This window comes from Haliotis rufescens, unplaced genomic scaffold (genome assembly GCF_023055435.1).
Source record: "Haliotis rufescens isolate VD_foot unplaced genomic scaffold, xgHalRufe1.0.p SCAF_13, whole genome shotgun sequence".
NCBI lineage: Eukaryota > Metazoa > Mollusca > Gastropoda > Lepetellida > Haliotidae > Haliotis > Haliotis rufescens.
The window spans coordinates 5,641,647-5,662,975 of record NW_025963813.1 but is presented as its reverse complement, the minus strand read 5'-3'; the positions used below and the strand labels follow the sequence as shown (position 1 = coordinate 5,662,975).

General features: G+C 40.8%; 1 protein-coding gene across 1 annotated transcript; it reads right to left on the bottom strand.

Annotated features, from left to right (window-relative positions):
• Positions 1-3,827: 3,827 nt before the first annotated feature.
• Positions 3,828-21,287, bottom strand: LOC124126509. The gene is made up of 10 exons (XM_046489966.2): positions 21,161-21,287; positions 18,858-19,050; positions 17,255-17,391; positions 16,954-17,017; positions 16,209-16,438; positions 14,594-14,774; positions 12,510-12,901; positions 10,837-11,046; positions 10,123-10,207; positions 3,828-9,151 (listed from the first exon to the last, which is right to left on the bottom strand). The coding sequence occupies exons 1-10, from the start codon at positions 21,194-21,196 to the stop codon at positions 5,763-5,765; spliced, it is 4,917 nt and encodes a 1,638-aa protein (XP_046345922.2). The 5' UTR covers positions 21,197-21,287; the 3' UTR covers positions 3,828-5,762.
• Positions 21,288-21,329: the final 42 nt, after the last annotated feature.

The following is a 21,329-nucleotide window of genomic DNA, read 5'->3' as shown; positions in this document are numbered from 1 at the left end:
GGACCGGACGTCAAGCCGGGGTGTCACATCACGTGACCTAGTGATAACCTTGGCGCCTGTCCCCCGCGAGAGACTCGGTCTGTCAACTTGTTACTAAATGTCACACTCTAGATATAGGCATCGCTGGATTATCAAGACTTGGGATAAGGGCAATTACACTCTACTTGAAATCAAAATAATCCTATTGTGCTTGAACTGTTAAAACCAAAAGAATATGTATAAATTGACTGATTTTAAAAATCCTTACCACTTGCCTTTATTCCCAATTTAATTTTCTTTTTATTATACATTATACATGTTTATTTAATCTTATTTAATCTTAGCAGTGAGTTAGAAGCGTGAATAAGAATTAATAAGCATTATTGTACGGGAATATACTTCAATCAACGAAACGCAACGAACCAACATAACGCTCATCGTTTACGGACGAAATGTATGTGTCTATTTGGCATTTGATGGGACAAATGATAGATCTACACGCCAGCAGCATGCTAATTGTGTATTTGTTAATATTAATCCGTGGTGATAATAGCGTGTCTCCATATAAACAATAAACATAAGCGACCGTGTGTGTGTGTTTGTTTTGCGTGTGTTTTGTTTGTTGTTGTTGTTTGTGTTTGTTTTTGTTTTGTTTTGTTTAGTTTGTTGTTTTGTTTGTTTTGTTTGTTGTTTTTTTTTTGGGGGGGGGGGTTGGGGGGGAGGGTAGGTAATTGCATAGACATATATTTTTTTCAGCTACAGCTGCAAAAACAGAGATTTATTTTATTTAAAACTATGAGCCTGATTTTTTAAAAAGAAAAACACCTTGCAAGAAAGTCATTGTAGTGGCAGGCAATTTCATTTTGCAAGTCTGAAGCATAATTACTTTTTTTAAGAATTTTATTTTTTTCGATAACCCCCAACCCCGAATATTAAAGGGTCAGTAACACAGCGTATTACGTCGATTAAAAAACGTTATTTGTTTTTCAGAACCCATAATTAACACTAAAAACAAAACATTTGTTACAATCTCTGCACAGCGTAAACTACAGTAACAATTCATACATAGCCTCATCCAACATACCGAGCTGGCGTGACACATTTTTTCCTAAGGTTCGAACTCGTGCTAATACGAAAGTCAAACGAAATTGTTGAAAAAATAGTGTGAGTGTGTTGACGCGCCGTGTTTCTGTAAGTAATAGCGTCCATCGACTGTATCAGTCAACTGACCACACCGTTAAGACGTGACGTGGGAGGGGGGATCTAAATAGTAATGCAAATACCTGAACGTGGACGTGCGTGGCGACACCGTCAAGGCTGTCACATCGTCACAACTACATACGAGCGCGAACATGTTAGCAGGGCATACCTCATTAGACTAGCGACAGTTGAAGAACCTACATACATCCCTGGTCTGAACACGGTGATTGGGACAGCTATTGTCTGGGGAAGAGGTTGTGAGCATCCTGTTGTGATGAAACTAATACATTTTGTGATACTATTTCAGCGTCAAGTTGAGAGAAGGTGGGTATTGCACCACCCCTTTTTTATATATTCCAGCGCGGGTCACCAGGTTTGTTTGTTTGCTGTTTAGCGGATTGCAAAAAATCGCGTCTGGACTAGACGAGCCAGTGATTGATACGATGAGCAATGATCAACGCCGTAAAATGTGACAGCTTGAAAGCGAGATAATCCTATCCTACCAATTCTGAATCGCGTATGAGCGGATGAAAAATCTACACTCAGGGAGTTTGGTTTAACGTGGCACTTCACAGTATTTCAGTAACATCAGCTTGTAGGAAGGGGCAGCGGCATGCAGGTGGCGATAGTTGCTGACTTTCTCCACATTTGAGAAGTCATCAGGAATGGACAGGTGCTAACGTACCTTGGATAATAATGTGGGTGAATCCGGGATTCGAACCCACAAAGGTACCTGAAAGTTGAACGGCTATATACAACAACTTGTGAGTGAAGATAAGCGAGTCTTGATAAGTGACTGAAAACATGAGCAACGATCCATCGTGGTACTCTATCACTCGTATAGTGGGCGTTTTACAAGCATGATTACCGAGTACCTATTCTGACCCGGAATCCCCACGCGGCTCAGTACATGAAGTTACCCATCTACCGCCCGTCCTGAACTTTCAATTCGACTTGAATAATGAAACATTTTCGAATCTTAATTTTCCCCGCTGCTGTGGCAGATTTTGCCCCGTTTTGTTGCCCATTTATTTAAAATTAAATTTGTTTCCGACAGTTTCAAAACTACGTCATGAATTTATTTAAGGACTGGCACCAAGTGTTTTAAACATTAAAATGTCATATGATAAGTGACACAATTACTGAAAAAACAGGGGTTTTTTTTCATTTTATTTCGCAAGCCCGCCCTCTCTTGCAGGTTGAGGTTGGGGATAAGAAACATAAAAACACATGGATGGACTAAAGTGGTTGGGTTTAAGGGCTTTGAACAGTATATCACTGCGTTCTCAGTTTAATGTAGGAGGAAAGCCTGAGGTGATGCAGGTCGGAGACCTTCACCACTTTGCTGAAACAGGGTGCTATCAAGCATATAATATAATCCGGCCAAACCAGATTCGAACCTATGATCATAGGTTTCTGGACCAGAATCTTGGCTTCACAAATAAACTTGATTGTCAACATACAGCAAATATAGAATACTGCATTGCACTGACAGAATTGACTGTCAGCATACACTACACCAACACAAAAGCCTGCAGATCATCCATATCTTCACTTATCTCAGACAAGATAAGAGGAAGTACCTTACCCTCTGCTCATGTAGTCAACGAGTGCCTTGTCTCACCCAGGGGACAATTTACAGGCCACCCAGATAACAATGGACTGTTACTGACTCTACTTTAATACACTATTCATTGACATCATACTACAGTCAAAAGAAAATGGGGATGGGTGGGAAGAAGATATTTTCTAATCCTTATGCATCCAACAATTAAGCACAAATATTCTACTTGATTTGGTGTGGTGTTCATATTTTTTTTATATTGAATTGTCTGCATGTATCATTACCTGTGCTAAATGAGTAATAATCAAAAAACATTTTACCATTTAACAGTCCATCCCAAAAGTTTTTGAGTCACAGGTCCGAACATGGCCCAAAGCATCATTTTCAGTAGATTTTAGACTACAATATGGTTTATCACAAGCTAACCAGACTGAACAGAAGTTAATTAGACTTTGGCTTCGGACCAGTGGCTGAATTTGTAGACTGAATAAAGGGTGTTCTGAAGCACTTACACAAAATAAATAACATGCCCACAAAAGGAAAGTCTTTGATTTCTGACTGACTGCAATATTACTGACAGGCATTGGTAGAACATCATTAGAAAATAACCTCATTGTCATGAACAGTAGATGACGTCAGCTTCAAGTATTTGAGACAATGTGTTCCTTTCAGTAATGTTGCAATGTGTCTCTTGCAAACAATGAAACAATTGGAAAGAACTAGCCAATCGGCATGAGGCAAATATGATAATGCCCACAGTGGCCATGGGTTATATAGACCCCCTCAACCACCTCAGGCGGCTGGTCCAACATGCAAATGTAGCAGGACCTGGAGCCATCCCACAGACGACATCGTTTACCTTGTTTCCTGAAGGTGGCTAAAGGCTTTGATCATGTGGACAAGGCATCCAATCTCGGATCAGAAGGTCCGTGGTTGAATCCCATCACTTAACTCAGAAAATGTATGGCCACATTACAACATGCATGGGGGGAGGAAGAGGAGATACTGAAAACTTAATCTGCCCAGGAATCCAAACACTCACCTTAAGCAATCCTCAGATTGAAAAAATAACACCAAAACATAGTAATATATTTGATTTATCGAGAACCTCCATGGAATTCCTGCATTCTTTGTCTATATACACTGTACAATTGGGTGGTTTCAACTTCGTGCATCACAAGGCTTTTTCACACACACAAATTTTGGTATATCTGACTCGGGGCAACTAAAAAACGCTTCATTTATAAACCAATAACTTCAGTGACTTAATGCACAGAATGCCAATACAAAAGGCTTTTAACAATAATTTGTAAAACCAGATGGAAAATTACATTCATTTCCATTTTCAAATGATTTGATTGTAAGAATCATTTGTCTTACCAGAAAATAGCACCAGATAAATAGAATGGAAGTCCATTTAGGCAATACTATTTTTTAATTGGTCTACAGATCCATCAAACTTAAAAAAGCAAGATCATGCAAACAAACATATCATAGAAGGCAACATATTCAGAAAAAAACCCATTAAAAGACAAAAAGGAATTAATAATTTTTATATCTAATCCAAAACCAATTATATTCTACACACAAAAATCTGTAAACCAAGAAATAAAAAAGCCTGGCCTTGAATTACAACAGGACACCTTTTACTTCATAATCCTGCAGCATATGATTATTTATACCCGGTCACTGGCTCATAAAGGGAGGTAATACTGCACATGATATGTGATATTCCATATTATTCAATGATTCTTAAGCATGTGAAGAGGGCTGCAATTCATGTTCAAGACCACCTCAACAACTAAAATTATGTATACTTTAAAATTGCATCCATTAATCTGACAGGACCTCTTTTACATTGTAGCAAATATTAGGCAAATGGTGATCCTGCATGATTTCCTAGAGCTGTGTTTTACCACGTTTAGCTTGCTTCACGTTCATTTTACATGATTTAGAGGACCTGTTTTCAACCTATGCTCAATGCCAACCCCCAACTGAGGCAGCAAGGAATATCAAGATAATCTGAGGAGGTCTAAAATTAATCATTTTCTAAAAGAATTACCCGGTAGTAATCAACTTTAGTATGATTGACTGTACTGTTTGGACAAAAAAATATCCTCTTTAGGCATGTATTCTATCACCCAAACTCTTATCTGTAAACCATAACCCTCCCATCCTGAACAAAACAATTGCTATTATTACTTGATTATTACAAAGTTGTGTCTGTGACAATGCCTGTAGTTGAAATGTACTGCTATGTTTTATTGAAAGTGAGATTATTTCACCACCACACCCCACCCCTCATCAGGTGTATGGATGTATGGATCTTTATATATTGTCCAAGAAACTCGAGGGAAAGGGAGTCAGGTTATCACTTCACAAGGAGTTTAGTACCAAGTTGTCATTTGATGTCAAATGTAAAATATAGTCACACTGTTGAAGTCTAAGATATCATATTATTAATTTAATACGGACAGTCTTTCCTTTCAACTTGAGTCCAACGAACCTCATCAATCTCTTGAAAACATATTCACCCTTTGTCTTGTCATATTTTAACCTTGCAACTTGAAATCATTGGGACATAATATAAATATGTCAAGTTAACCAGAAGCAGAGTGACCACAGTGAAATATAACCGCAGTGATAATGATTTTTCTGGGACCACAAAATAACATACCGGTAGTAAGGATATATCAAGTTCGTGAAGTTTCAGTGTGTTAGTCTTTACCAAACACAACTTACAGCAGAGGTGGAAGTTAGCCAAGAATGTCTACTAGACCGAACAGTGATGACAAAACGTTTGAAATTGTAACTGCCCTTAGGATACCTTTAACATTAACAAAACTGGTCTGGGTTGGCAAGAGCCACAGAAACATACAATGAATAAGATTTGTGCTGATGGAAAATATCTTGGGCACTTATTGCTGTAATGAAAACCATCTGCACAAGTAACAAGTTGATAAGAACAGAAAGAATAAATAACTGGAATTCCAACAAATTCAAACAACTCATGACACTCTTATTGCGTTGTCTTCAATCCCTCCAAGAGCGTGTGATCAAGCTTAGCCTTGACCTTCGTTTCAAGCTCTGAGATAAGATTGGTGATGTTGGCATCTGCTTCTGCCTCCATCACCTCCTCCAGCTCCAACTTCTCCTGAGCATCTTCAACATCCTGTTTGCCTGGAGCATGTGCCTGGGCAATGTGTTCCTCGGCTGCATTGACTGTATCAAACATAGCATTACACACACTACACAAGTAAATACCCGTAGCCACATTGTCAGTCTCAGTCATCTGAGTGGCAGCTTCAAGAGAATTGAGGTCCACGATGCTGCGTTGTCCATCGCCCATCTCTACGACGATGGTGTCAACGAGCTGGGTGAGGTTTGGCTGCGACACCGCCACATGAACTTGCTGGAGGGAGGCACTGTCTACCTGCACCTGCTGAATCTGCTGTGGGTCAAGCTGCAGCTGCGTCAACTCCTGATACTCCTGCTTCGGCACCATCATCGTCTGTGGCCCTGATGCCGCAACGGCCTTGGCCACACCCGACTTGCGCTTCTGCCATGACTGATCTCCACGGCACTTTGGTCGATGTGTTTTCAGAGTGGCGCTACAGGAGAACGGTTTCTTGCAGCCATCACAGATGTACTTACTCTCACCTGTATGGAGGACCATATGGTTCTTGAGGATTTGCTTGAACTTAAAGGCTTTGTCACAACAGTCACACTTAAAGGGGCGGTCTGTTGTATGTACATAGATTCTATGCTTGAGTAACATGCTCCTGAAACTGAAGCCCTTATTGCACTCTTCACACCGATGTGGTTTTGCTCCTGTGTGTTTATTTAGATGGTCCATGTACTTGTCTTTGCTATAATACCGGGAGTCGCAGTATGGACATATGTGTTTGTAGTTCCGCTCACTCATCACCTTGTGAGTCTCTATATGCTCTTTCAAAATGGCAGCTTTACTAAAGCGCTGGCCGCACACATTACACAGGTGCTTTCTCTCCCCGCTGTGTCGCTCCATGTGAGCTGTGAGGTATCGCCAGTGACTGAATGTCTTGCCGCAGACCAAACAAGTACAGGACTTGGTCTTCAGATGTACGGCTTGCATATGCGTTTTCATGTCTGTTGTGGCAGAAAATGATTTCTTGCACAGATCACACCACTTTCTTTCCTCCAAATGAGTGCGCTTATGCAGCCTCATCTCACCGGGTTCGTTTGTTTCAAAGTCACACTTCCTACAGTACAAAACATCAGGGTTTTTCTTCGTGCTCATGTTATGGGCGTAACTCTTGTGCCAGTTGAGTGAGCGCTGTTTGTCACATGTGTGACCACACAGATCACATACAAATGTCCCCTTTCTGTTGCGTGGTCCATGAACATTGTCGAGGTGAGTAGTCCGATGGCGAGCTTTCTTAAACACTATTTCACACACGTCACATCGGAGGACGTCGTAAGCCTGATGATGGTTGATGTAGTGATCCGTGAGTTCGGCAAACTCCTGTGCCTCCCAGCCACAGCTGCTGCACTTGTTCCCCAGTTCCTCCCCATCATGCTGATACACCTGCCCATCAGCCAGTGCTAGAGGCCCATGCTTCATTATCAGGTGATGCGTCATGTGTTTCTGGCGAGTGAAGGCCTTCTCACAGATGTCACATCTCAAGTGATCTGTGATGTTATGTACTTCTATCATATGATCTGTCAGTTGAGAAAAGGACTCGGCTAGGAATGAACAATCCATGCAGGGTTGAGGCTTGAAAGCCTCCTCCAGAAACATGTTGTCAAACGAGTCCATCTTCCTCCTTCCTCGTCCTCTTCCTCTGCCCCTTCCCCTCCCTCGAGTCCTCACTGGGATCATATAATCAGGATCAATCACCTCTGTCTTGATGGAATTCAATAGCATGTCAAGAGGTGATTCCTCTGCCTTGCTTTCTTTCTGTCCTCGAGGTAGTCCAGCAAATCTGACAACAGGCATGGCAGCAATGTGAGTCTCAACTGGAGCAGGGATAGTTTTGAATTTCTTCCTCGGACTTTCTTCCCCTGGCTCAACCTCATCTTCCCCATTGCTCTTGTGTCTCTCTACCAATACATAATCTGGATCATTATCATCCATATCTTCTTCATCAAAGTGTTCCTCTATTTCCTGCTCCTCCTCCTCTTCTTCCTCCTCCTCCTCTTCTTCTTCCCTCTCAATCTCTTCAAGTCTTGGCCTTTTTGGAGGACGTCCTCTTCCCCTCTTTGGAGGACGACCTCTACCTCTCTTCTTTCCTCTTCCTGGAGGTCGACCTCTACCTAAGCCACTGCTTCGAGGAGGTCTACCCCGACCTCTTGTTCTTTGTGGGGGACTTGGTACATCATCCATATCGTCATCACTGGAGTCCACCACAGTCTGTTTCCTTCCAGTGTGCAGTTCAGTGAAGTTTACTTTCACTCCCCTTGTGGAGTATTTTCTTTCAGGCATGACTGGAATGGATTTTTTCTTTCTGGGAGAAGGTGTTACTATCTTACTCTCCTCACTCTTGGTGGGAGTCAGATTAGTGACTTCTTTCTTTAGAGTTGGTGTATTCTCTATAGGTGTCAACTCAGCAATAATGATGTCCTCTCCATGTTCACTATCCTCCTTGACGTCTGGACTCTCTTTATTAACATCATCCTTACTGCCCTGGTCATCAAATATCTTCTCCTGCAACTCCACACCAGCAGCAGTCTCTGAGGAAGGAATATTGGTTGGAATTTCTATCGTAGAATGATCAGTCTCTCCTTCTCCTGCTGTATTCTCTTTCACATCTTTCAATGATGTCAAGTTTTCGCTGATCTCATCAACCTTAGTATCAATCTCACTACTTTCCACAGCTGGCATTTCAATGACTGTGGTTTCAGTGCTTTCAAAGTCTGGTTGGAAGATGTTATCGGACAGTTGAACACTCGGGTGTTGTGTCGTCCCTTCAACAACCAGCTCAGCAGAAGCAGCCTCCATTAAAGAATCTGCAAAGTTCTGTCCCATCTGCAAATCACTGACAGAGGCCTGGGGTATTGACTCCACTGAAACCTGAGGCAAGGTGATGATGTTGTTTGGATCGGAAGCTATGATGACAGACCTTTGTAGAATGTCCTCTGTAAGAATAGGCTCTCCTTGAATTGTGTCGAATGTATTTGGGTTGACATGTTCTTCCGCCGAGATGTGAAGCTCCCCGCTGCCTATGTCTTCCATCGTGGGCTGATGGACGGTAGCTGGTATGGGAGCCTGTATCTGAGCAACACCAGACACGGCGTCCACCACCATCTGCAGCGGTTGACCTTGCGGTGCCAGGACTGTCGTGGTGGTGGTGGTTTCCGGAGGAGGAAGAATGATCTCCCCAGGTACCACCACTGGCGCTTCATCTGCCGCTTCGCTCGGGGAGTCACCTGAAATTAATAGTACACATTGACTGAGTCAGGATCAGATGGCACACTATAGGCAGATAGCAGCATCACACCATCAGATTTCACACAGGGTACTAGGTCACATACTGATGATGACAGGGGGTTATCAGTATGTGCGGTGAAATGTGGATTAACAATTATTGGATTATTGATCGTATATAGCAACTGCCAGTAACAATTCCCAAATTGGAATTACAAATTTCCCAATTCATGTTATATAGTAGTGACTAATGTTCTGGAATTGTAGAAGTTACATGTATTTCACTGTCCAATTTGAGCAAATTAACGATTTTTTGGGAATCGTGAATAAATTCCTGGATTCCACACTAAGTGAACTTTGAAGACAACTTGGAAAAAAAATAATTCTCAAAAGTTCTTGTGTTCTTAAGTTCAGCAGTATTCTAACACTGCAACCTTAGTTCATGTAAAACTAATCATCTTAAAGCTCTTCCTGTTTATTGGCCTGTTATCAATGAAATACAAGTCACCTCTTGCAGAGGCTTAACATTAGTTGGAAGAAAATAACATGACTTAGAAACTTCCGAATTCCAATTTGGGAATTGTTACTAACATTTGCTGCATTCCAGGGGTGAATATCATCCTCTAAGCAGGTCTAGATAAGTCCCTTGATGAAGTTAACAATTGTCACTTTAACTTAAGTGTTTGTAGTTTCTCCAAGGAAAGAATAACTATTAAGTATTTCTGGTGCAACTTGTAGGAGTATTGCCTGCATACTGTGCCTGTAGCCATACTACTTTCTTGTTTTATAGCATTCCAAATACCGATATTAATTTGACATTATACAATCTCACTGACAACATGGACAATGTAACTAAGCATTTCATTAGACAAAAACCCTTTTTTTAAAAGTATAGAGTCAAAAAGTACATATAATTACAAATCAATGAATATGAATGATTTGACTGAATATTGAACATCTAACTCAGACTCACAAGCTGCGAAGTGTAGCGGGGGTTCGTAGTCTTCAATCTCAGACTCAGCTTCCTCCAGTTCACGCAGTTTTCGCGTCTCGTATTCCTACAACACAGATTGATCCATGACACAGATCATATACACTTCACACCAGCAACAATACAGAAAGGTGTTATACAGTAAGATAAAAGCCACAAGGCTTTCTACCTCACCTGACTTAGGAGGAAGAAGGGCAGCCATGTTCAAAATCAGACCAGAATTCTGTGAGTACTCATGTCAGGCACCATAACATTTAAACAAAGTTTGAACTCCATGTATCTCATAGTCATAGTTTCAAAGGTAATGTCTCAAATGTAAAAGCTAAAGACAAATGAACAAAGCTCCACGACATAATTCACTTGGCTTTTTGTCAGGTGAGCTAAAAATGTAACTATTGTAATTTAAATCTAATCACCCCTCAATCATTAGGGTTTATGACAAGCATCCCATGACCATGTTGCCTTTCATGATTTCCAACACTGTTGTAAAAGACTCGTGAGATGGAGACAGTTTAAATTTAACATGGCAGTACAGGGTATGATTTCCCATTGACAAGACAAGACAAGTATTGGTCCATGTAAAAATGGACTGGTGCAGCCTAAGACTGCAGTGTTTAAAACTAAGAGCAACATCAATCACTGTTTAAATCACGTGCTGTCTGAAAAAGGTGACAATGGTGTTGCTAGAGTGCCCACCTCCTTGAGTTCCTTCAGCAGACGCTTGGCCTTGACGAGTGATATGAGGTCGCCGCTCATGACGTAGACAGGTTCCATGGTGCCGGGCGACCAGCTCCAGTTGATGCCAGTGTTCTTGGCCACATCGTCCAGCACGTCCTCCACGCTGGTGCTGGCAGCCAGTGACGTGATGATCTTCTTGGAGATGATGGCCGTCACCTTGTCAAAAGCCTGCAACAGAAACACTCCATCTTTACACAACAATGAGTGAGTGAGTGAGTATGGTTTTACGCCGCTTTTAGCAATTTTACAGCAATATAACGGCGGGGGACACCAGAGTGAGTGAGTGAGTGAGTATGGTTTTACGCCGCTTTTAGCAATATTCCAGCAATATCACGGCAGGGGACACCAGAAATGGGCTTCACACATTGTACCCATGTCGGGAATCGAACCCGGGTCTTCGGCGTGACGAGCGAACGCTTTAACCACTAGGCTACCCGACCGCCCCCTTTACAGAACAAGATACAAACACTGGGATGTAATGATCCCAGGGAAGTCAGCAATATTCTTTACAGCCATATGACAGCAGTCTGTAAATAACCAAGTCTGGACCAGACAAACCAGTGGTTAATATGATGAGCAATGTATGTGATACGATGACACACAATCAACAAAGTCACCAAGTCTGTCAACCTGATCAAATTTAGTCTCCTCTTACAACAACCTATTCTTTACCGTTACCCCACTTGGTTGACCTAATCTATTTTTCTTGAATTTTACAAGCATATTTACTAGGTACCAATCTAACTTTGAATCACCACAAAAGCAACCAGTTAACAGGCTAACAGCGCACTGTTAGAGTGGAAGTATATTTGTTCTTTAACGCCACACTAGGCAATATTCCAGCCATCTTCCAGAGGCAAGGGAGTTAACTGACTACAAAAGTCCAGTTTCCACCCTTGCCAAACTCAGCTGGTACTATGGAGTTACAGTTTGGCTGGACTAACAAGTCTCTGCATAGTCCAATCAAAATCGCTCAACAAAATCGAAATCCAGTTTGTGAACTGTCATGCAGATTTCCGTCGACTGCAGGATTTGTAAAGCATGAGCACCGCCAACTCGTTGTCAACAGGTATTTTCCTAATCTTTTCATGTTTTTAATAAAGGTACCCACATGATTTGATGCATTTCACGATGTAAGACCCGTTTTATAACAATATAGATCTTGATTATCAATCAGATCGCCTTGACTGGGTGCCGTCATTTTGTTTGAAGCAAATGCAAGTGATACGAGAGGTGGAATCTGATTGGTCCATAGGAGAGGCATCGAAGGGACATAACTCATAATAGCCACTGGTGGCGCTACAATTGAGCCCAGGAATTCCAGCTTAGTTCGGCAAGGGTGGAAACAAGACTTTTAAAGACAGTTTACTCTCTTGCCTCGGGAAGATGTATTCCAGCTATATGATGGCAGCCTGTAAACAATTGAGTCTGGACCAAATAATCCAGTGATTGATATTGTGGGCAACGCTGTCGGGGTCATTGACATGCCATGAACCAAGTCAAATAGTCTGACACCCAATCCACTTAACACCTCTAACAACCAATATAGGTTGCTGGGGACCACTTCTATCCCAGAATCCCCACAGGGTGCAGTGTCAAACAACCTACAGACAACAAACTATAAACCTTACCCCCATATCATCATCTGATGACTCAGCAAGGGCAAGCATTGCCTTCTCCCTGGATGAGATGGTCATGCGGCCTCGTGCAGCTTTTGGGACGGGTGGGGGTTCGTAAACAGGAAGTGCTGGTTCCTCCTCCTCTATCATCACTACTTGTGGCTCAGTGTCAGCACCAATCGTCGTCTCCACCACCTTCCTTTCTGATTTGCGGGGTCGTCCCCGCCCCCGGGGGCTAGGGGTAGGGGGCGCTGTTGCCTGAATGTCGCTGCAGGTCTTTAGATGGGTCTCAAATACCTCCTTGCCATGGATCAACTCAGAACACTCGGGGCAGTGGTAGTGTGTGAAGGCTCGGTTTGAGCGGCGATCTCGACAGTTGCTGTTGCAGCTCACGATGATGAACTCTGTGAAGCAAGAGGTACACTGAGATTGCCTGTTTATGTCTTGTTTGTTTGTTGCTTAACGTCGCACCCAGCAATATTCCAGCTATATGATGGCGGTCTGCAAATAATTGAGTCTGGACCTGACAATCCAGTGATTGATACAAGCATCAACACGCAATAGGGATACGATGACGTACATCAACCAAGTCAGCAAGCCTGACCACCCGATCCTGTTAGTCGCCTCTTACAACAAGCAGAGTCGCCCTTTCAGGGCAAGCATGGGTTGCTGAAGACATATTCTACCCCGGATCTTCACAGGTTGCCTGTCTATGTGGGATAAAAACCATGTAAAAGGTCCTTATCATAACACCAATGTTGAAATACAGTAGAAACTAACAGTTTCAGTCCACTAGTCCTTATAATGATAACATATAGCAAAACCCTTAAAGATGGCAAATTTCAACTAGTCCTTACGATACCTTAACTATTGGGCAGTTTGGCAATGAATACAGGACTCGTGCCAATTTCTAACGCTGTGAAAGCTAAAGCAGTTGGGAGTTCCTTGAATCAAATACCATAGGAAAACACTGTCTGTTTCACCCAGCAGCACTACAATCTTGTGATGCAGCCTTACAACTTGAACATTTCCTTTTGCATGTGTGAAATAAGCCCCTCACCAGTAGTCCTTAGCTACTTTCTGGCTATAGGATGTAAAATCTAGGTATCCCAACAGGCTAGCTTAATTTTTTAACTAGTGACCTATTATAAATAAACCTTCCTCCTCATCTCAAACAAAAATGTTCACATGAAAAATAACACCAATTTCTAAAAACAACAATAGTTCTAGTTTTCCAGCTTACACAAGTTCTGCAAGTGACAGAAACCTGTTGATGCTCACTCAGACTGTAGTTCAAACCTTGGTCAAACTTTAAGTTTTCTCTTTCTGCTACAAGAATGCTCCCTGTATTTCATTGTGTAAAACAACTAGTTTACTTCAATCCAAAACTGGCCTCTGATAAAACTATCTAGCCAGCCCGGACTGATAGAGATGATCACTATATCGCACAATGCTCCTGATTGTGAGTATTGTATTGAGTGTAGTATCTCCATCCTGCTACTGTTCCAGTCTGGGCTTCAAATAGTTTTTTGAGCCAAGGAGTATCTACTCAGATGGGATCATTCACATTGGGTATTGATTTATTTTAGGGGGGCTTTCGTTATTATTTTTCTCTTTTGGGTCAAGTCCAATGAGTTTTGTAAACGATGAGTAGACCTCTCCGAGAAAAAAAGCATGCCTTCATGTGCTGCACCAAGTGAGTCATATGTCGCATGACCTCATAACAGTGATACATATCTAACTTACAAAAAGGGAAAAGTTCTTCACTGCAAAAGAGTTCATGTATACATGATGCCTGCATTAAGTCAGTATGAATGTAAGTAACTACTGCAGACTTGACAGAATTTTTACCTCTGAGTGAGTGAGTTAAAATTTAACGTCGCATCAGCATTATTTCAGCCATATAGCTGCCTCAGAGCGCGTCTAGATAAATCCTTGTAATCTATCATCTTTCTCCAAATGTTTGATAATCCATCGATGAGCAAGGGGAGATAACTAAAACAAGAGCTGCCAACACATTTCATCTACAACTGCTATCATCATGAAATAACTGGTTCAGTGGTTGGCTTTTCAACCGGTAAATTGAGTCGTGTTACCTTTGTACTCCACACGGCCCTTCCAGTGGACCTGGAAGTGGTCCCGGAGCTCCCTAGCCAGGCCAGGCCTGTACTTAGTCTTGGAGCAGAGCGGGCAGTGGTATCGCCTATCGCAGCATGTGTCCGAGTTGCACCTCTGTACTGGCAGGTCAGCCATGGACTTCACAATAGAATGGTGCAGCTGCAACAAAAAGATTTCTCGGTCATGACAGGACACGAAGAACAATGAAGTTCAATTATAATCTATTTATACAACACCCAGTTCCAACCAGGCTGCTCTCAGGCACTAATCCATTGTCATTAACTTTCAACATGTTCAATGGATCACTCTATTTTCTTTCTCAGCTCCCTCTATTATACCATCCATGCTACCATGTCAGGCACTAAAAGGTTACAGTTGCATAACCATCTCATCCTACTGGGTACCCATTCACTGCTGGGCATATTTTGAAGGAAGTCACTTGCCTTAGGAGACACCACATTTACTATGTGCTTCAGTGTGGGGCGGAACCAAAGCCCTCGACACTTTCAGGAGTCAAGCTTGATAAAGACGGTTGGTCACCCATCCAATTACTCTCCACGACCAATATTGCTTAACTTCACCTGATGTCTTCTTGTAAGGGTGTCATAGCAAATTCTCATTTACATTTGGTAGTGAAATTATTTTTGCATATTCAATATATATTTACTCCCTTGGGTCCAGTCTGTTGAGTAATTTTACACCTTCAAGTCAACCCTACAATAATTTTGCTCCAAATGCTGTTTTCTCCTGTTCTATATACATGTTGGTGCGCTGCCCCAAGTGTGTTGTATAAATTCACAACAGTGATATACATGTCTAATTAACAATAAGCGAGACACAGTGCCTTTTTATGCATTATTCTCTGCAGCTGAGTTCAGGCATATGTGATGCCTGCATTTGATCGGTAAATAAACATGAAGTTGAAAAGGATACATTGGCAAAATACATAGAGTTTTGTTATACTATTGGGGTTTTAAAATTTTTCACATGTATATGCACACAAGCAACTCAATATTAATTGGGTAAAATGATTTATCATATAACGGGTAGGTTTCTTGGCAGGATAAAGCCAACGGATAAAAACAATATCTGTTGGGGTCATATGCGGATAGAGATGCAAATATCAAAGGTCAAGTAGGGACGACTCTCAGTGTTTATAAACAAACATGGCGTCGCCCTTGTCATTCGGTGATTTAGTCAGAATTAACCATCGGGAATCTGGAGAAACTACTGGAATAATTGCTATCATTAACAAAAAAACAGTCTAATATACTGAAAATCCGTGTCTAAATGTGATGCAGCTAAGGCATTTTTCAAGGGTATGTGAGCTCTGAGCGAGCTTTCTTTACTCTGATCAAGATTTCATATGTAGATTGTAAAGAAATAAAGCTGCCATTTGATTGGTTGAAGGACAAACATATCCTGTATTTAGATTCGTCGGTCACCTGCCGTGTCGTAAGATGTTCACGAAGAGAAGTATCGTATCAATGTAAAACACCTGATTTTAATGAGACTATCATAAAGTTCATTCTTACATAAATGAACCACTTATGTGAGACAGTAGACAAACATGTTTCTGGCACAAACAAGCACCTTTTTAGCTGGCGGTATTTCTCTCACTGGTGGGACTTTCTTTGGCAGTCGTTTGGACTTGGGTCTAGAAGCTGGTGACGAGGAAACCTGTCTCGCCTCCTCGCGGCACCGCCACAGGTGGGCCATCATGGGCCCCAGCTCCGTGGAGTTCTTGGTTGTGCATAGAGGACAGTGGTAGTGTTTGCCCAGTGCATCAGGACACACCTTTGTGCACAGCGGGATCTCGTGACCTGGCAACAACAAGAGAACACCGACAGACATTAATATGACCTGCTCAGAGGACGGATTCAGCAAATGTTAGAAAATTCCCACATTTGAATTTAGAATTTCCTGATTTAAATTAATATTAATGGTCAAAACAGATGTCATAGCTCTGTAGAGGTGACGATTTTACGAACAACAGAACCATTAGTTTTAGAGCTCAGTTTTCCAATATTCACATTATTCACAAAATACTGAATGGTACATAGGTTATTATCCAGAAACAAATCCTATCCCCATTGAACATACGTTCAACTTCTTGAATAATTTCAGAATAGATTTTCAAGCATAAAGTAATCAATGATTTTTTATTGAAAAAACTACTTTTTCTAAATCTGGGACTTTCTGCATTGATTTTGGAGACTATTGACTTGACTTGGACACACAAGAATGATAAACTTTGTCTGGGTAAATGGATGACCTTAGAACACCTAAGATGGTTGTTCAGCCACATATGACTGTAGATCTCAGATAATACCCTTACCATCAAACACTATCTTGCCAGGCTGTTTGAAATCAGGTGCTTGTACAACAGTAACGTCTTTTCCCTGAATAAAGAAACATTATCAATAGTTGCCTCTTTTAACTACTATCTGACAATATATATAAACATTACATGATGCTTCTAGTGATATTATCTCTATTCAAGAAATGAGTATCATGTTGCTTGGAAAAACTTTCAGGCAATTATCTAGGATTCCAAACTAAGTAACCTTAGTGGGCAATATGGGGGCAAATGTTATCTTGCTCACAACTGGGATTGACAGTGAACCATGGGGACATACCACTTTCTCTAGATGTGACTGCAGATGCCGAGAGAAGGCTGCTCTCTTGGAGATCTGTTTCAGGCATAGGGGGCAGTGGTAATGGCCGGCAGGGATCCCCTCCATACACTCGCGAAAACACTTCACGATCATCATTCCTGAAACAAAGCAGGTAACACTACAAGAACATGTTCAATCTGGTATTCTATCTCTACTTGGCGTTGTTTAGTAAAAAAATATTATTAAGGCAACCTTTTGTTGATAAACATCCCAATATGTTACAAAATGTCACAAATGATGAGCCATGTTTGTGGTGATAATGTTTAATGGAGAAAATTGTTCTGCAATATATTTTTGTGAGAAATGCTGAAAGAGGTTTAGGGGCACAGGTGGCCCAGTCCTCTCAGGCACCGCAATTCAGTGTGCAGAGTTTCATCCCTTAGGTGTACCAGAAACCTATGACCAGCATGGGTTTGAATCCCTGCTTCTCCCTAATTATGCTTCTTGGTTTGTCAGCACTACTGTCCCTATGCTCATAACTTTCACCAAAGTGGTAAACATCAATGACCTGCATCACTTGGGGCTTATCTTCCACATCCATAGGACATTCCTTGATGCAGCTAACATAATGTTCTAAACTGTGTTAAATCGATCTCACTCGTTCAAGTATTCCTAGATAGGATACAGGGTTTCAGATCGGTTCATTTTCAAAGACACTGACTGATTGTCATCCAAAATGTGCAAAAGAATTTTCCAAATTTAGTCATGATAAAAAGAGCATCCTATCAAAAGCTAATCAAATGATGAAACTGTCCTATTGCCATGTTACTCCAGCAGAATGCCTGGGATACTGGTGCTGGTATTCACTGTGAATGTAGATATTGACAGAGCTCTCATTTTTTACATTCTACAAGAGAGGTGGACATCTGCTCACATTGTTTCAAGCAACTTTTGGACGAAACAAACAACAGAGCTTAGATCAATGAGATTATTATCAAATAATATCAACATCTAATTCATGATGATGAAAGCAAATTCGAAAACGCACTATCATCATTTTTATTCCTAAACATTTGGTTCTAAACCAACTTGACAGATGACTGTAATTCTTCCTGTCCAGATCCAATAAGTTCCATTATAGCTAAAATAGATAGAATTATCATAAAACCGCCCACATGTTATCAGAAATGAGAGGGACCCTGTAACTTGAAAATGCCCTCATATTGCTTGACAACGGGCCATTATCACGTCCGTTGTTAGGTGACGTCATAGGGATAGGGATAGGTGATGTCACGTTTAATAGTAACGTCATCTGGTTTGTTCTATGACATTTCCATACTTGTAAAAGTGTGTCAGTGACATTTGTATTGGTTGCAGTAAATGTTTCAAAACCGATATTGTTGTTTCTTTTTATTTGATAACAAATTCCATCCATTTTGGCTATAGTAACGGTAACGCTATTTTTCAGGGCATTATCATTTGCAGAAGCCCTCAGTCTTTTCAACTACGCTCCTTTGTCGGACAGTTAATGAATGACCTTGAGCTGCAAATGATAATGCCCTGAAAAATAGCGTTACCCTTATAATATTGACTGATTATCTCTGGCGCTATGGGATGTACCTACCATCATAGTGTACAGCATGCATGAAGTGCATCAGGTTGAGGTGGTCTCGCACCCTGGCTGGCTGCGTGGGCTTGTAGTGATCAATGTTGCAGAATGGACAGTGCACCTTCCCACACATACAGCCCGCTTCCTCACAGCGCATCAACACAAACTCCTCACTCGCCTTCACAAATGTTGAGTGCATTATTATATTCTGGAAAATGAAAGAATATTTGGTGAAGTTTCACATGACAATTCAATTTCAGTGTTTGAAATTGAGCCTCGAAGTCCTCGTCATAACCCAATTATAATAATAAAAATAATAAAAGTACAAATTTAGTATGTTTATAACCATTGAACCATAACAAAACTTAACAAAAGTTCTTTGTTATTAGCCAAGTAATTGAGTGAAGAGATACATGGATTGAATCCAGTGTTTTGTGTGGGTTTCATCTGAATTAAGCAGACACTGATAATAGACTATTAGTCACTTCCAAACACGGTTTGGCACTACATATATGCTCACTCACTGCTGTTACATCATTATACTTCACAAACACGACAGGCACTGAAAGCTGCACAGTTCGTTCGTTCGTTCGTTCATTCGTTGTTTAACATGTTTAACGCCGCACTCAGCAATATTACAGCTATATGACGGCGGTCTGTAAATAATCAAGTCAGGACCAGACAATCCTGTGATTGACATCATGATCATCAATCCACGCATCGATCCTGTTAGTGCACAGAAGCAGAGTTATTTCATAAGTCAAAATTAAGCAAGTCCTGCAAGGTTTAGTTCTGTTATGACATCACATAGCTCATTGTGACCAAAATTATTTGGTGTCACAGTCAGATATATAGAAAAGTAATAAATACAAGGCTCTCTAACTAAAACATGAAACACACTGACACTCTTAGTCAATTATTATTGTGTGTTGAACCAAAACTCTGCATTTTGTAAAACTGTACCATGTAGCCTAATGCTTAGTGCCTACAGACAATGATTGATAAAGGAGTAGTTTTCTCTTAATACAGCTTCCACAGTAAAAATCTGTTGTTTCAATCAGACTTACCGTATTCGACGTAATAAGCGCCCAGGGCGCTCTCAAAATTAAAAATAGGTGGCTCTTATTAGAATATAACTTTGGTAAGAAAAAAAACAGTGTTGAAAGATCGTAAATTTTGTGATTTATGCTGACAGCCTGAAATGATACAAAAGAAAAGTCTGTGCGTATTATACACGACAGATATATTTTCCACAATTTAATTGCCCATACTTAGGGTGCACAAAACACACGAGTGTGTATTATACACAAATAAATAAGTCTTGTGTACATTGATAAATCGGAGGGGTGCTAACTGGGATTGTTCACTAGCCAGTATATTAGACAATATCGTCCTGGGCGCTTATTACGTCAAATACGGTACATATTTTCAAAATTGACCAAATGAAATGTTGAATATGTTATATTGATATTGCGGCAAACCTCGTGAACCCTAATTTTTCAGCTATGATGAGACTTGAGTGGACATCAACTTGCAGAACATAATTTGCTTCCACCTCCTTAAAGTTTTTCTTTTAAGACTGGTCTTCGAAAGTTCAAACATTAATTTGACAATTTCTTTTAAAATTTTACTTGAATCATCAGAGAGTTTGTGACCATGCCAGTCTTCATCTATTTGTTTTAGTCCTAGGTCTAGGACTGTCAAAACATTTTCATTTCATCATATGCACTATTAGCTTATGAGAATTAATGGCTTGATACCTCCAACACCACCCTGTCTGCTGGTTACATTTTTTTAAATAAAGACTGCTGCATACCCTGATTGAGTGACAAGATTCATGAGAACATCTCGCATGTTCGAACTTGTAGATAACTCGTGTCATCTAATTTGCTGGGCAGAAATGAGCGTAATGCATAGTGAATAAACGTATTAGTGTAGTAGATGTAACCGAAATGACACACGCTTGAAAAAAACAAATAAACACGAAACAAAACAGAAACAAAAGTTGAAGCATTGGCCCTTGCAGACGTGCAGGAAGACGTCTGACATTGAATTAGGCCATTTTGCGGGGGAATATTTGTCAGAATTCCAACAAAATGTCTTCCAGGAGGGGTTTCCTTTATTTGCCTTAAACTTCATAAGTTAAAACTACGATTCCAAAAAAATTCCACACACATACACCATGTTTATTGAGTACATATGTGGTAACAGTTGTTGGGAATATAGTTTGGAAAATGGGTGTTTTTACCGGATAAATGCATATACTAAATCGGCAACAGGTCTACCACGTAGAAATAGATAATAATAACTCTGTTTACCAACTTAGGTACCACTTCGGGATCTTCTTCCGTCATTTTGTATTCGCTGTGTTCAAATTACTAAACGCTCAATCAACAGAAGTCTATCTCTTTATGTTGTTCAATGTTCCAAGATGGCGTCCTTCAAACAGTCTCAAAATGTCGTGACGTCATCATTGCGCTCATTTAT

Bases quoted from the DNA above. Each gene is read 5' to 3' on its own strand.
- LOC124126509 (XM_046489966.2), bottom strand. From the start codon at position 21,196: ATGACGGAAGAAGATCCCGAAGTGGTACCTAAGTTG. The intron at 12,902-14,593 runs GTAACACGACTC...CTTGCTTCACAG, and splicing joins GGGCCGTGTGGAGTACAAAG to AGTTCATCATCGTGAGCTGC. The intron at 11,047-12,509 runs GTAAGGTTTATA...TTTCTGTTGCAG, and splicing joins CATCAGATGATGATATGGGG to GCTTTTGACAAGGTGACGGC.